At 38.2% G+C, this 17152-nt stretch overlaps 1 protein-coding gene across 1 annotated transcript in view; it reads right to left on the bottom strand.

The window, feature by feature from the left end:
* Positions 1-925: 925 nt before the first annotated feature.
* Positions 926-17152, bottom strand: part of MACC1 (MET transcriptional regulator MACC1) — a 36404-nt gene continuing 20177 nt past the window's right edge. Inside the window, exons 2-5 of the mRNA XM_049798919.1 lie at positions 13725-13839; positions 9299-11337; positions 6782-6970; positions 926-1141 (exon numbers count right to left, since the gene is read on the bottom strand). Coding sequence (XP_049654876.1) covers positions 926-1141; positions 6782-6970; positions 9299-11337; positions 13725-13839 — 2559 coding nt within the window. The remainder of the gene's footprint in view (positions 1142-6781; positions 6971-9298; positions 11338-13724; positions 13840-17152) is intronic.

Raw genomic sequence — 17152 nt, 5'->3', positions numbered from 1 at the left:
GTAAGGTAGAAGAAAATGATCAACAGAAGCAGGTATGAACTGTCTATAGCCCTTGTACCTACAAAACCACTCTTCCTATTTATCTATTTAATAACAACAAAGTAGGAATAAGCAAATGATCAGAGGGATGGACAGTGTACACCAAGAAGGCTTCCTGAGTTTCCACTCAGCAGAATCTAGATGAATTTGTTGGAATAAAAAAAAAAAAAATAAAAAAAAAAAAAAAGGGGGGGGGTGGGTGGAGAGAGAGAAACAGAAACCCTGTTGAGTTACATCAGCAAACCAATCAAAACCAATCACCCTTGACCATTAAATTACCGGCCTCTCTTTCAGTCTTCAAAAAAGACAACAGAAGCTGTTTTAGAAGGACTAAACAGCACACACCTATTTTTCCAGGTGCAAATAACTGTTGAATTCCTGTTTTGTGAGAAGATGAGATTAATTTTGTCCCAGTTGAGGATGAAAGAATCCTAAAGCTTTTTTCTAGGCCAACCTGCACCTATTGACTTAAAGTTGAGGGGTTTGGGCACCCATCAAAATATTGTATTAAATATTTAGATTTTAATACCTCTCTTAAAACAACATAAGCCTAGGCCCCACAGGCTGAACTCATCCAAGCATAGTTCTGTTTTTAAAACTGTTCCCCACCTAGAAGTCAGTGCAATCAGAAATAGCTCCTTTTAGAAACTACCCTATAGAATTCAAGTCATTTTTGTTGACCTCCCTAGTTTAATCCCCCACTCTTTTCTTACTTACTCAGTAGCCATTAGCAAGCTCTGGGGATCTGTAGTTGAGAACCATGAGGCTAGACCCATCAACTCAGGTAAAACAAACTGCATTCCGTCCTGCTCTGGAAGCATCACTGAAACACAAATATCAGCAGTACAGTTTCCCAAGAGATTTTCCAAAAACATATCTTAGTAGTCTATTCTTCTTCCTCCATTTTGGAGAAAGCACTTGCCCTTAAGACCTCCATGCAGTTCACAAGAATCAATGCTCCAGTTAACTCTCGCCAATGTTTTGTTACTGGGTTTTTCATTTTATCCAAGGCTGATTGCAGGTCTTGTAAGACATCCCTGTAACTGTCTCCATAATGAGCAGCCCACGTGTAGAGAAAGTCGTATGCAGGTTTCCACATCATCTGAAAATAAAGGGAAAAAAAAAGTTTTAATTGCAGAAATTGAATTATTGAGAAAAAAAAATAGCTAAATATTTCCAATGGTACAAAAGTCATCAAAAAGAAAAAAGAAAATAAGTGTTTGATCCCTAGTCATGCTTTCTCATAAAAGGCATGTTGATATAAAAACTCCAGTAACATTATGTCCTTCATTTCTATGAAACTCAAATTCTTAGCGAGGTAAATAATGGAAAGATAAATTCTTCATTCAGATGATTATCACCAAGTTGAAATATATCCTTGTCTGAAAGTATAATTCAAAGAACAGGGGTGGAAGGAAAACACTTTTCCCCTTGGTCATTTTTGAAATGCATAGCAGCAGTTTCCCTATTTGGAGTTTGGCTGTGGTTTTGATGGCAATGACTCCCTGTCTCATTAATCAACATCTTACCGTCCCTCTACTTAGACTGCAACTTTTAAACATGCTTCTTATCTTTACAAAAATGTTTTCTGGTAACAACAGCAGGAATAAAATCTACCTATAAAACCTCTGTTTAAAACAAAGAAAGAAAAAAAAACAAAACCAAACACCCCAAAAGCAGGAGAGTCAAAAGCTTTCATAATTACATTTTTAAAATCAGGACATGAAATTTAAAAAGTGTCCTGCAAGAAACAAAGGAAATGATGAAAAGATAGGTTACCAGTGCTCCTTATTTCAAACTATAATATGTTTATTTTATGCCAAACAAATATGGAGCAGATCGTTAGCAGGTGTAATGAGTCATTGGTCTAGTGACACTAATTAAGCTATGACAGCATGATTCAAATACGAGCTGGACTTATATCATTCAAAGTGCTGATGTCCAGAGTAAGTTTGCTCAGTTTGCAAACAAAGAGATTGTTTTCCCAGATGCTGCTTTTCCAAATTTAACTTGGGCTATCCACTTTCTAGTTTCCCACTCCTTATTGGCAATAAAGGTTTTGCAAACAACAATTGAGTTAGGAATTGGAGGGGTGATATACAAAGCTATAAAGAAACCTATCACTTTCCTAAAAGGTTCTGGAATTTGCTGTTTTAACAGAAACACACTTATACATAGTAATAAAAGCATATGGACTGATGTGTGCACATTTATACATATATCCACAGAAGTGATCAGGAAGCCCAGAATTTTTTAACATCTTTTTCTCTTTTAATGAAAAAGCAGTTTTCATGGTTCTGAAGGATAATACAAGAGGAAATTGGTTATTTCCTCAATATAATCCTATTAATTTACAAATAATACACAATATGAAGCTCTGCTTCCTTGATTTAAGATTTATTTACTTATCCCTCAAGGAACTGAGTAGCAGAATAATTTCTTTGCTCATAGTTCTGAGTTTTCTCTACATTTGGGCTAAGAACTCTCAATTTACCCCAATATTGAGTCTATTGTAGTTTCTGTAAACATCTCCCTCAACTTCTGCTGCCTTTCTCATCCATCCCCAAATGGAAAAACCCATCAAACTCATATCCCCAGTAGCATGTCTCACAGTGTGATTAGTCTGGCTTCTGCCTTCAGTTTAAGCCGTAAAAAAGTGCCTATGCTTTCAGTGAAATTTCTCAGTTTAGGTCTACAGGAGGGAAGGGCATCATCATTTACCCAAAATGAATGGTGCCTACTTCTCTCTTTAAGTCTATCTTAAGTCATAACCACAAGTTTATAAAAGGAGGAAAGAAAAGTAACTTGATGGTAGGTGGGAAGAAGGAGAGTGATGAATTCTTTCCTTTTACTAGACAGGCTATGTTGAAAAAGAAGTTTTTAATGCACTACTGCAAATACTAGGTATTATAATGTATTTTAGTGAACTAAAGCAGCTCACCACTGTTGTATTTATTCTGAGACCACAAAGTTTCTGTATTCCCAATTTAGCTTGATAACCAAAGTAGACAACAAGAGAAGCTGGATTTCCTGCTATTCTGCTGCTGGCTATGTCTTTTCTCTGGCTCCTGCTTCCTTTCCTTATATTCCTGTTAGACCAGGATATTTGGAGAATTGGGGTACAGCCTTCTGTCTTCACTAGAATGTGACAAGACAGTGAGTATGAAAAGATGCTATGCTTTGACTGATGCTGAAGGTCAGTCTGACACTGTGCAATCAGAGAATTGGCTGAAATATGTCTAAAATACAAACCCTGGTTTCCTCTACTCTATTACAACTGATTTTTCTTTCTCCTGGGACTAAAGAAAAATTAAAAAAAAAGGGGGGGGGGGGGGGAATCAAAAGCTTTATAAACTGGTCATTGCTGATGCATGATTAACTTAGCAATAATCTACATGCTCACCACACTGAACTAACACTGCAAACCAGGCTTCTAAGGCAGGTCCTTCTCCACATCCACATACTCTAATGGAATGGGTGAACGGAATTGCATTTGACATGCCTGAATTATATTAAAGCAGATTTTCAGGCAAAATATTAAATCACTGCAGCATCCTGGGCAAGTCTCATCTCAGCTGCGTTCATGAGTTTTCCCTCTGCTCTCACTGCCTCTGCTGAGTAGGTAATAATGATACCTACATCCTCTGTAAAGTGATTTGGAATTTACTGATGAAAAGCACTTCAAAATCTAGGCACCAATTGTATGTACCTCAAGTTGCCTCTGTGATCATCTGGGAGAAGATTTGTCCCACTAAGAAAAATATTAAGTTTAAAAGCAGAAACATTTTTCAACCAATCAATCCTCTTGATGGTAGAACAGTCCTTGATGGGTAATGAATTGGTTAATGTTTTCAGATAATCCTTAATAATTACTCAAAACTTATTACTCCCCCATTTTTGCTTGTTTTCGTGTTTTCACACCAACAAATACTATAAATGAGAAAGTTTTTCCATTAGAAAACTCCAGGCTAGGACAAGATGCTTTTAATTAAGGTTGTTTTATACCTGCTAAGTAAATGTGATGATCAGCAATCATTCTGGATTTAGTCAGACTAATGCTAACCTTGTAACAATGCTGGGGGCATCTCCGTATAGTTATGAAGTTAGACTGCATTAGCTACATTCATTTTGCATCTGTGATGAACAACATGCAGACACAAAACTTTATAAACAGAGTATTGCTTTCTGTGTGTAGAGGGTCAATGCACTAGAGCACTGAGAAGTTCAGAATCCGAAGAAAGCACTGAAATTCAGTAGAAAGTACTGAAATGCAAGGTTAGATTCACAGGACAGTGAGGATGCTGAGTGTTCACATGAGACACCGGTGCTAGAAAGCTGGTGTGCTTTGAACTCACACCTGTGTGGACAAGCACTATTACAAAGCTCACATGAACCCAATAAATTCCCCATGGGCCCATCTTAAGCCTTGAGAAATGACATAAAAATAAAGCAAAATTCTGATCTTTGATAGCTTGTTGAATGTTCTCTTAAAAAATAGAACATACTCTATTATTGGCTTTTTTATGATGAATTTCCCTGTACTATCTTCCGGCAGTGGACACTGTCACTGAAAGACAGAGAATTTTGTAGGTGGTTTGTCATAAAAATAATGTAAAAAAACTCTTGAAAATAAAAGAATAGGGTGTATGAGGCAAAAGATGGCCTTCATGGAAATAGACACCCATTTAAAACAAAGTAAATTTTTTATATATATATTTTTATATATATATATATATAAATAAATAGGTATGGTGCTGGAAAAAGTTTTAAGATTGTTTTAGTTCTGCTGCCTGTTAGCAAAGGAGAAAACATTTCTGAATCCCATGGAGAACAGTAGAGTTGCACATTGTTCAGGTCTATAATTCCTTCTGTAAAAAGCTGGGGTTTCGTCAGACAGTCACAGAAAGCTTAGTAAGTAAAACAAAAGTCTAGGAAGTTAGACAAGGCTCAACATAACAGTAAAAAAAAAATAATGGAAATGACAAGCATCCACATTCTATTTGATTTTAGTATTTTAGAATAAGCTAGTGCAAAACCAGAGACAATAACAGGGTGATTTTTTCACTAAAAGAAAACAGTAGACTAGGGATTGGCAGGGCTGAGAGTTTTATGAGAAAAAAAAATTAAGGAGGAAGATGCATCCAGGCACAAGTAATATACCCAGAACAACTAAAAAAAAAAAATAATAAAATACACAGAATAGCTGAAAGACAAAAGCAAGATCAGAGGAGGAGGCAGTGTCTGCAAACAGCAATAATAGAGATATTTTTGTAGAAAAGTGGAGAATCTTGTAAGTAGATGTGTGGAATTTTGGTCAAATATTGACTGAGAAGGGAGGGCAGAGCATTCAAAGGGAATGAGGTGGCGGTTCATGATTAGAGCAGCAATCTCTTGATAGCTATCACCAGGCAGATAAAACTGAGATGAAAGACTCACTGGATTCAGACTATGGAAAGGAGGATATGTTTCACAGGGAAGAGGAAGAATCAGCTACAGGGAAAGAAAAAGGAAGGGAAAAAAAAAAAAAAAAAAAAAAAAAAAAAATCGCTTGAGCAGTTGTGAACCTGTGAATGGGAAATAGCGATTCCTTTGGTACTGAGAGGTGAGAGAGAAGGAATTCAGGCTGGATCATGTGCATTACCTGCAATAATCAGGGGATAATAGTACAGGCAGAGGGACAGTCGAGCCTGAATGTAAACTCTCAAGGCAGAAAGGTCAGCTTGAACATCATTTAGCAATGTTTATAAAAGAGGATGTTCAGAGTAAAATCCAGTCTGGGACCTAGAAGTCATTGGAACATAACTCTGTGGGAAACAGTGGATCTACTGCATGCTTCAGTGTTGAAGTAAAAGTAGAGGAACATGGGAAGCAACTTGGCTGCCCAGGCAAAGGTGTGCCAGGAGCACAGGCTGGCCCTCAGCTCAGAGGCATGGATGAGTGCCCACCCTAAGTTTTGTGACATATCTGACATTGCACGGATGCCATGGGTACCTCTGGGCACCTCAAATGGCACTTGAGATATAATTAGGCACCTAAATTACTCTTTAGATGTGTATGCACTAAAATAGATCTGAGAGGTCAGCTTGACTTTTATTTAGAACTTGTACTTCTGTACGAGCAGAGAAGAATAAATAGCATGACCTACCTGACAAACTATGAAATTAAAACATGATTTGCCATGTTCATATAATAGGACAGAAGTGGAATTGGTGTTAGAGCTTCCAAACTCTTGTCGTGCTACTTAGGCTAAATGATGGCAAATACTTTACAGGTGCAGAAGAGAAAAGTGTTAATGGTGGAGGTAAGCTTCCTTTCAGTGGGAAGAGAAAAAGCTGTACTGAGGGTGATTTGAAGTGGCTCCTGCAAAGAACTGGGTGGTCTTCCTCATCGTGTCTGAAATGGCAGCAGAGGAGTGAGTAAGATTAACAAGTGGGCAGGACAATAAGAAGGGATGGAAAGTGGCCCTTGAGGTGGGAGTAAAGAGCTGAAGCTCAAGACGGAGACCAAGAACTCCACAGCAAATTAATTTGGCACAGTAACACTGAAAAAATGGCTTCAAAGGAATATCTAGATATTGCAAGCAAATGTCGGTGAGAACTCCTTGCATTGAAGGGCTTGCAAATTAAATAAGGAGACTGAAATGCAAGAGGAAAGAAGTGCACAAAGCAAGGAAGGAAAAAGGTCCCTGGCTGTGTTTGTGCAGAGAAGCAAGTGTGCACACACCATTACACCAGAGCCTTACCTCCAGAGCTACTGCTCCATTTTTGCCTTGGTGGGGTACTTCGTAAGCCTCAATTTGCTGCTTTGTGAGTCGGGCTAGCCTCTCCGCAAGCTCCCGCCAGTATTTGCCAAGCTTGACAGCTGAAGTCAAAATGATGGTGTCCTGGGTAAGACGTGCCACTAATCCCTGGCAATCTATCTTCAAAAGTGCCTGCAACGATCATTTTCATTAGTGTACCTTCACCAATAACTACAAACAGAACATTATAATTCATTTTTATAGCACTATTCTGCATTTCTAAGCAGACAGGAAGGCGTTTTTTTTTTATTTTGTGTTCTTACAAATATGTAACTTTTTTTCTACAAAAAATTGTTGCCAGCAGTTTCATAGGAAAACTGCCCACAAGCTTAAGAAAAAATTAAGCTGGCATTCAGCTGCTACAGCATTCCAGTGTCAAATGGATCCTGCCAAGTTTACAGATCCTAAAGGAAAAATATGCTTCTCCAACAAAAATATTTGGGACATCAATTTTAGCTTCTTCAAAGCGTGACATGAAACTTAAATATGAAGTTAGAGCACTATTATACTAAGGTGTGGTCCTTTGTCTGCTGCTTTTCTGGAAAATAATTGATTATGTTGGCCAGCACGTTTTGATTTACTCCTCCCACAGATCTAACAATTTTCTGAGCATTAAGCAGAAACGCAAGCATAAAAATCTTCCCTCCCCCATGCCGAATGAGCTTTTAATAACAAATTAAAATGGTTCCAGGAGTAAAACACTGAAATGCAGATATGTTGCATTCTACTTTCTTTATTTGTTTGGGTAAGAGCTAATGAGAAAAATAGGTGGTGTTTTTTTCCTTCTCCTCAAATTAATAGCAAAAATGTTCCACTGAAGATGTTGACTTTTTCAGTGAAAGATCAAGAACAAAATCCAGAAGTTTTCCTTGGGTTTTAGATACTGATTTTTAATAAAATATCAAGCATTTCTGCAGAAATCAGACATTTGTGTGATTTAATTATAAAACACTTTTCCATGAAAATCCTCATTGCAAACAGTAGAACTTTTGGTAGGCACAGTAGTGAGAAGCAGACTAAAGTGTACAGTACAAAATCCCCTTATACTTTGGCAAAGTGGAGCAAAGTTGTTCAGTTTGACTTTGCTCTGATAATCAAGAACCCTATTAAACATACTAATAGGAAATTAATTAAAACAAATAACTAGTAAATTCTACCCAAAAGTGACATGGATGATATCTAGCTTTAAGTCTAGCTTTACAAAGACAGGGACCTGCATTGGTATTTCATAGCTCAAAATCATATACAACTCAAAAAATGGGACATCTTTTTAATCTAATTGTGCCCCACCTTTTGCCTGTTCTGTAATGAACTCTGTTTTACTGTATTCAATTAAAAGCTTGGATCATTTTCACCTTTAACTCGCCCCTCCCCTTTTTGGACAGAGATGTGGCAGACTAAACTGTACTTCATACTTGTTCAGTTTTATTCCACACAGTTTAATGCAGTCTTGAGAGTTGTAAGTGGCCACTGCTACCAAAGTTTTCTGAATACTGCTGAAATTGCTGTCAGCACTTCAAAGGGGATAGACTAGTTATGAGAAGTAAACCCTGTTAAGGTTTGCAATTCAGGATAGTCAAAAGGCTTTAGATGAAAGGCTACAATGCGAATTTTTGAACACCCATTTTTATATTACCTTATTTTCATATAAGAAATTTAATTCTCTTCTGTAGTCTACTTCTGGTAGACTTTTCAGTCAGAGCCAAAGACAGAACTGAGTAATCATTAATTCCACATTAATCTGCACACAGATCCATAAGTAAATTAAGATGGTTAACAGTGCAATCCATTACCTGGAAGCATTTAGAATTAACCTACTTTTGATTCACATATAATGGTATTGAATCACATAAAAGTTGTCCAGTGGCTTACAAATGAGGCCCAAGAAAATATGTACTGAAATACTTGTAATATCGTCCTTAGGTCACTACAACATTGACTATGAAGTTGTCATGTGTGGATTAAAAATCTTGTCTTTAACATGTGGGTCACGATTTCCTTCCTTTAAAAATATGAACCAAACTTAGACATGCCTCTTAGGGTACACAGGATATATAAATCATGGAGTTTCCAAACTATAAATTTACTAATACTTCACTATGGGAATGTGAATTGCTCAGGGAAACAATTTACCATGATAACTTCCATGACAAAAGACAGAACTAGTTGAATCATGGCCATTTAAAAACAAAAAAAGTCAACTCAGTCAACCTACTAAACAAGCGAGGCTTCTAGAACATTTACAGAACATTGTTTAGAATTAATTCATCAAAGTCTTATTCTTCATGAGAGTCTGGATGTACCTTCCATCTATAGATGTCTACAAATTTTAGTGCTATGTTCAGTTTTCTACAGATTTTCACAAGGGTGCAGGACCATGTTTTCTTGTTCACACATTGCTATTGAGTAGTTTCTTGGCAATGCATTCCCAATAGCCAAGTTAGTTCATGCAATACTTACAACAATGAGCTCATAAAGAAATAGTCTTTTTTTTTTGTTAGCATGGCAGTCTTCCTTCATCCTCTTCACAACCTGCGCAACTCTCTCTGATTCTTTATCAGCATGTGCCTCATTAAAATAATCCAAAGACATATGTGAATATCCTAGCACCTCAGCCAAAGCTCTCCAGTCATAAACACTCTCTGATACTGTAGACAGAACTACTGAGTAGATATAAGTCAGTTTTTTGAATGGCAATGCAATTTGTTCAACAATATTCCTAGTTGTTATCTCACTATCAGCAGTGTCCATAGCTTGTTCTTTGGAAATCACTTTTATGTTTTTGCAGTGTACAAGACCAATCTTTCTTCTGAGAACTCCTACGTACCATTCTTTTATTTTAGTTTGTCCAATGGCTTTTACTTTATCTTCACCAAGAAGTGCTATTGTGTCCCCTTTGAAATACTCTAGCAAATAGTCAATCTTATTTTGACGTAACACACTTTTCAAAGCCACTCCATAAGTATTAATGCTCAAAATCTTATCTTGAAACTTTGGATATTTAACTGTTGGTATTAAAAGCAAAGGCGCAGACTTGATTTCTTTACGGTTTTGTAAGCGCTTTGGCCTATTGGTAATTCCACTTAATTTTGGAGCTGGATCGGGAGTTGTAACATGGAACTGCGTTACTTGGCTACTTTTTAAGACTTTAATCTGAACGAGGAAAACAAAGAAATGCATCTCCCTACATCCAAGCATGGAAAACAGGAATTGCTGGCGGACCATTTCACCTGTTTTCAGCTCCTCCTCTTTAATATCTTTGCTTTGGTCTTCCATCTTCACTTCAAAATCTGGATCACAGGATACCAAAGAAATGTTTAGATCTTGTGGCTTTTCAAGCAGAAATGTATGTTTTCCCCACAGCTGAAACACAACGGGAGGCATATTTTTACTCCCCTTTTTTATATCACAAATTGTGAGTTTTCCTGGAATGTAGTTATGACCAAAGACTGTAAAAACAGCTGTAAAAGATGGATGAATATATTTGGGACCGTAAATTCCAACTGAGACTGTTCTATGAACATAGTCCCAGACGTTAGTTGCTGGAGGCTGGATTTTGTTCGCTTGTATGGCAATCACTACATACATCACGTGAGCTAGGTCAGTTAGCTTCACTTGTATGGTATCTTGATAAGTGTAGCAATTTTCTAGCTTCTTAAAAGGCCCGTCTTTATTGAGACTATAAAAACACACAATATCACTCATAACTTGGCTGAGTGGATCATTCTTCACTTTAGCTGCAACTTTCACCTCTAGGAAAATGGCTTCCCTTGTGTTGAGGTTGCTCAGTGTAAGTTCTATCAGAGGACTTACAGTGCTAGACAGCTCATTGTTAAATGATGATGGAGGGTTAAGGATAGCCTTTAAACCAACTTCTTGGAATTCCCCAGGTAATACATGACCCACAGGGACATGAATGTTGATATCCGAGTCAGGTAGCTGTACTGAACCCCCTTCATGATTCAGTTTACAAACTACATGAATGTCTGTAGCTTGTGTTTGTGCCCATCCAGGACTATGGCTCATAGCTTCTAAATCTAGGCAAGATCGGGTGAGTTGTCGGTGACTCAACCAAGCCATCTTGTAGGCTTCACGGTCATTTTGAAGCCATGTCATGTCTGAAGCTATAGTTTTTTGAGGTGTTGTCTTGCGAGGATTCAATCTTCGGTTATCAACAATGTCCAGGAAGTCAGAGACACTCTTGGATCGTCCAGATCTTCTTGCTGAAGTCTTTCTCAGAAGACAATCAATATCTAGCTCATCACCCGAGGAAGCCAAAGAATCCCTGTTGCTAGAGACTTTAGAGAACAAATGGGGGTTTTCTTTTAAGATTGAAAGGTATCTATTATTTTCATTTCTAATTGAAGCAGCTATGTCATGTATGAAAGGGTTGGAGGCTGACAGTTCATTCCAGAAAGGGTTAGTCTTGGAAACAGCATGGGCATGTTTGAATACATCAGACCAGTTAATATCCAAATCCAGTTTACTTTCATTGACATCTGTTTAAAAGAGAAAACAGAAGCATTTCCTAAAGCACAGAGATTTGAAAAATTCCCATTCGTTCCCAACTGATAGTCTATTAAGTTAACAGGTGTCTAAATTTATCCTCCTAAAATACATATAGATCAAGTTGTTAAGGAACACATTTATATATTTCTCCTTCAGGATTTTAAAAAGTGTAAATATTGATTTCAAAGTAGCATTAAGAATCTTTTTTAATAGAAAGAGTGCTAACACATTAGCGCTGAAGGTTGTTAAAGCATCTTCTGCAAGGTGCTGATCATTATCAACTCCTACAACTATTAATTGGCATACAGCATGCTAAGGTCCCATAAGTTTTAAACCCTTAAATTCCAGCAATCTTTGGCCTCTTACAAAATGCCATAGATTATTTTCTTTTGTATCTACCTCTCTGCAAAGATTAACCAACTACTTTTTCATTATTCAAACACTGTAGACAGTACAGATAAATGTATTATTCAAGATTCCTTTTCATGCTAATGCACATGCCTTTAATTGATAACAGCACTCTTACAATTTATCTCAGTGTGAGTGGAATTTGTTCTACTAGCTTTCCATTAAAACATTTTTTGGTACACTTTATGAGTTCTTGTACAATTTAAAATTTGGAGAGAAATGTTTTTGCAGCTACTAATTTTTCTGAGATTGCACTTAAATAGACAAATAGGGTTGTATACATGATATTTAAATATGCTTGCTAATAAGATCATTCATTATTAACAGTAATGTCTATTTGCTCTGAAGACAAGATGCCCTTATATTTTAAATTAATAACTGTTCACAGAAGCTGTTTTGTAGGTTGATTATGACTCACACTTCCTGCAACGAACAGAGTGCCTGCAACTTTTTGGGCAAAGGGTTTCTATCACATCAGTTTGCTATTATTTTTCTATATACAGAGGTTATACCATCCCTTTTTTCTATATACTTGTAAAGGATTTTAATTTTAGAGGGAAAATTCAGCATTTCTTTTCTTTCACCGTACCTATATCCTTCATTATTATACTTTCCATAGTACCTTCCATCTCCAAGGTTACTAATTATTGCTCAGTTGCAAGAATGACAGTGCATTCAGCCACAAAAAGAAAAAAATAAAATTGAAATGTCAGTACTTTTCTTTTTGTTTCCTTTGTCATGAATTGCGACAAAAAAGCCAGAACTGTGATTTTTTCCACAGTTCCAAAAAAATTCCCAATTTGGAAGAACCAAAGTGGAATTTACCTGCTTCCTAGGGGCCCATCTGGAAGGCTTTAGCATTGTATTGACTAGAGCCTTCCAGGCGAGCTGCTGGGGGAGGCGAGCCCAGGGGCAGCCTCCTGTCCCTCCAGCACCCAGCCTTGGCCAGGGCCACCAGATGGGGCTGGGCTGCTCAAGCACTAGCTGAAAAGGCATTTTGTTTCTGCCCACAGGCCAAAAGCTTTCCCCACACTGTGATGCTATTACAGTCAGATCATTATTATCTATTAAAAAAATAAATTCATTAGTCCCCAAAGAAATGTTAGGGGGTTTGTCTGTTTGTTTCCCGGCCCTAAAGGGCACGTTCCTACAGGAAAAGTCTAAGCGGAAAACTCTGGCAGAGCCTGAGTCATTAGGCTTGACTCTCTCATGCCAAGGTAACAGCACCGATTACTGGAATGCAGGAGGTTAGTGAGGAAATAATTCCTGGCCAGTCCCAGGCCCACCGTTGCTCACATCTGCTACTGGACAAAATACTAAGAGAATGCCTACCTTGTGGAGGGGAATGTTTTCTTAACTTTCAGGTTAAAATAACAATGAGATAAAAGCAACTTTGGTTTTAACTCAGGTTAACAGTTGAAGTCCAACCCACGATTTTCTACTGGCAAAACCTCAAGTTTTTAAACTGGGCTAACTCCAAAATTAGCTTGCCTTCCTGGTTCTTAAAACCCTAATTAAATGTAGTTTGGCTAGTAACTACCTTTTCTCATCCTTGTCTCAACCCCCAATAAACATACCCTAAACAACATTTATTCATGCAAGGTTAAAGGTTCTAGCTCTTCCTCCCAACCTGCCTGACCCATGTTTGCTATGGGGGACAGAGGACTTCTCTTACACACCAGCAAGTTTCTCCTAGGGGACCTTGTGACAACACCTTGTGTTCTGACTCCAGAGACATCTATGATGGCCTGAGTAGTGCAAAATACAAGCAATTAAAAAAAAAAAAAAAAAAAAAACACAAAAAAAAAAAAAAAAAAAAACCCACAAAAAACAAAACCAAACCAAAACAACCAACCAGGTGTACAGGAGTTTACAGAGTAGCTATAGCTCTTGACACTATTGAGAGTTTTGCAGAAGTACAGACTTTAGTTGGAGACCCTTAATATAGAAAACAGCAGAAGAGACATACTGTAGGTGGCTGCAGGTGTCTGGTCATCCACGTCAATCAAAGTCCCCTCTGACCTGCTCCGTGGAATCTCTCCGCTGGTTAGGGAAGCTGTTCCACTACTAGAGGTGTTTTCCTCCTAGGAAACAGTTAAATATATAAAACATCAGCAAGTATGCAATTTGAAAAAGGGGAAACTGTTGAAGAATAATTGAGCTTTGCTCCTGTGATGTGACAAAAATGAAGAAAAAAAAGTTACAGTTTATAAGTAAATTTATGGAGTCTGCCCAAGAGCATCACAACCCTGAGTGAGTCTTACGATCTAATTTGCAGCAAAACCACCAGATGCTACAGCTGCAGTACAATACTGTGCCCCAGTCCATAGTGAAGTCCAATAACTCACATAATTAAGTGTCTTGCAATTGTAACCGAGCCAGTTGTACAATAACTTCCATCCAGAATGTCTTGAGTAAAATGTTGGGTTTTTTTAAAAATAAACATCCTAATTCCTGTTCTTAGGTAAGTTTGACTAGAAAAGTCGAAGGGGAAGAGCTAGATCTGTTCCTTCCTTTGCCAATTAATATAAAATATTTCCAACATTTTCTGGTTTATTATTCTTCCTCTGCTCTTCCCTGAGTGAACATCAGGTCAGATTTTCCTTTTAATCTGTACAAGAATGACTTAAAGTACTCTTCCTTAGGGGCCATGCCAGCACAGCAACAGCCCAAGAGAGGACACTCAGCTCTTTCTTCTTCCTTGTTCTGACTACAAGAAGTTCTGTTTGGCTTTGACGCAGTTTGCACATGGACCGGGCCACACAAGAGCTGTAAACCAGATGCGGTGGTTGAAAGAGAGGGAGTCAACAGCAAACCTATTGCAAAGGCAGGGCGGGAGGGTCATCCCTCTGAAGCAGGCAACAGGAGGATGGACCTCTCAAGGTATCATCGCCTAATGCTGTTTTCAGCTGCCCAGAAAGAGGAGATGCAGGTCTTCAGAGGGGCATTGGGTATCCTACATGCTGAGGTTACTGTGTCCCAGAAACAGAAGCTGGAGGAAATAAAATATTCTAAATCTTTTTTGTGCAGGAGAGATCGCTAAACTAGTGCTATAAACCAAGAGAACATTTAGTGACTTTCCCAGAATCCTCTCCCTGATCCTATACATAGTGGGGTATAAAGGCTGATGGGCAATAGATACATTAAGACATATGCTTAAAAAGAAAAGAAAACAAACAAACAAACAAAGAAAAACAAGGGAGGGAAAAATAGAAAAGCTAAAAAAGCCAAAAGTTTTTCTGGGTCCATCCACAGGATACAATATTCAGCTTCGTTCAGGAGCCAGTCTGCTAATTCTTACAGCCTAAGCAGATCTCATTTTATCATGGTTAAAATGGAAAAAAGAAAAAAAAAAGATGCATTGGGCCTGGTTTTACTGTGGCTGTAAGAAAAAGGAATTTTCAGTTACAGTTCTAGTAGGTGAGTTATGGGAAAAAGGAAGCATACCTTATATCAAAGCATTACTGAACAGAAACTGGAAGTCGGCTGTCTGTTTCCATTGCACAATGCCATGGTTTAAAACATCTTTTTTTTTTTCCCCACTGTGAATGTAAATTGGTACTTTTTGTTCTTCCCACAAGAGCTACCTTCAGCTAATGGCAATCTGTTCAGCTGCTGATTTGCACTTAGGCAGGATGCAAGGCTGAGGTCAGGCTAAGCCTGACAGTCACCCAGCTGCACGGCTGTCACAGGACTGTACGGACTTTCAGGTTCCTCTCTTACCAGAAATCTCAGGTGTTGGCCTTAGAAGTCCTGATTTCAGATGGTAGTGAAAGCTAGCCTCCAAGACCAATACTTTGTGGCTTCTGCCCCACCAGAATCAAACTGGAAACTAAAATACATCCTTAATCCCAACATTGTAGTTCCAAGATCTGTCTTCCCACACCTGTATAAAAACATCACCATTCATCCCATCTCTCATAAGAGACAGTATCTTTGATAATGTGTACCAATTCCTTCAAAGGAAACAAGTTTTGCTTTCCTGCTGCATCTCAAAATGTTGAAAAAAATGAATGCACTCTATAAACATGCAAAATTTTTATCTTGGGCTTCTACTTCAGGGATCGGGGAGGTTTAATCACCAGTGTAATGTGTCCATAGTCTAAAATTCCAATAAGTGTACAAAAAGAAAGTCTGCTTTTTACAATAACAGTGTATTTGTTGCCAGCACTAATCTCCGATGACTTATTAACCAATTGACATATTAATCTAAGAATGGTTCTTTAAATAGTTAATCACCTCACAATTATTTTGGTAGCTGTATGAAGTGGGAGGCACTAAATAAGGATGAGGAAAGAGCACAAGAGTGCCAGTAGATGCACAGGGACTAAAATAGGAAACTCTGGGAGAAGGGAGAGAGAGAGAGAGGAAGAAAGAAAAACAATCTCTTTACATAGTGGGAATATATTGACAGAGACATGACAACAAGATTGCATAGAAGTTTTATAAACGCTAAGTATTTCTGCAAATAGAATAAGCCATTTCCTAAAAGTTCCTTCTGGGAACTCCTTAAAACCTTCACCACTAGCCTGGCCCAAAGACAAAAAAGGCAGATACTGAAAAGGAAAGCCACTTTCAAAAATAAGTCATGCCGTCCTCCCCCAAAAGCATTCCTTGGTATAAGAGCATGATGAGGGAGCCCTTGTGATTTAGGCATGTCTTCAGGTCAGCCAAGAAGAGGATGAGAGCAGGGAGGAGATACAAACACTCCTGGGCAAAAGATAACCACATTTGGTCAGCATGTCAAGATATGTGGGAAATGCTAGGAACAAGCTGTACACATGCCATCGGGTACTGGGCAATGTGCCTCCTGAACAGAGTTACATGATCTGACACCAGGTTTGTCTCCCATCCCTCCTGTGTTCCAGCCTTAGTGCTGGGAATGCATAAATCCCCAGTGTCTTTGTGAGAGATGAGGAAAATAAGAAAACCCAATGCTCCCCCTTTTCCATGGGTACTTTCTGTGGTATAATAGCAACCCAAATGAAACTTTTGGTAGGACAACCCTATTAATTAGAAACTTAACTGGACAAATCCAGAAGAACGATCATCCACAAGAGAAGGGAGATCAATGTGTGTGGGATATAAAGCCATGCTGATCATTGGCAAAAGAAAAAGGTATGAAACCCTGTTGCTGCATGTATAGGTTATGTATATTATGTATGTTATGTATAGGAAGAATCAGAAGCCAAGCTTTTCATTTGGTGTAGCTACTGAGTAAGAAAGATGTAAACTGACAAGTGCTTAATGGTGCAAAGAATTATTTGACTGATGGTATGTCAGCTCACAGTGTGAAGTGAGCAGGGAAAGAAGAAGTGAAGAGGTTGGAAGGAGATCAGCTATGGAGGTGACCAGCGAGTGAACCTGAATGACTGCTGAGAGATGTGACATTTTTCT

This window comes from Accipiter gentilis, chromosome 4 (assembly GCF_929443795.1).
Source record: "Accipiter gentilis chromosome 4, bAccGen1.1, whole genome shotgun sequence".
Classification (NCBI taxonomy): domain Eukaryota; kingdom Metazoa; phylum Chordata; class Aves; order Accipitriformes; family Accipitridae; genus Astur; species Astur gentilis.
Note: the sequence above shows the minus strand (reverse complement) of the source record. Positions and strands in the feature narration are given on the sequence as shown.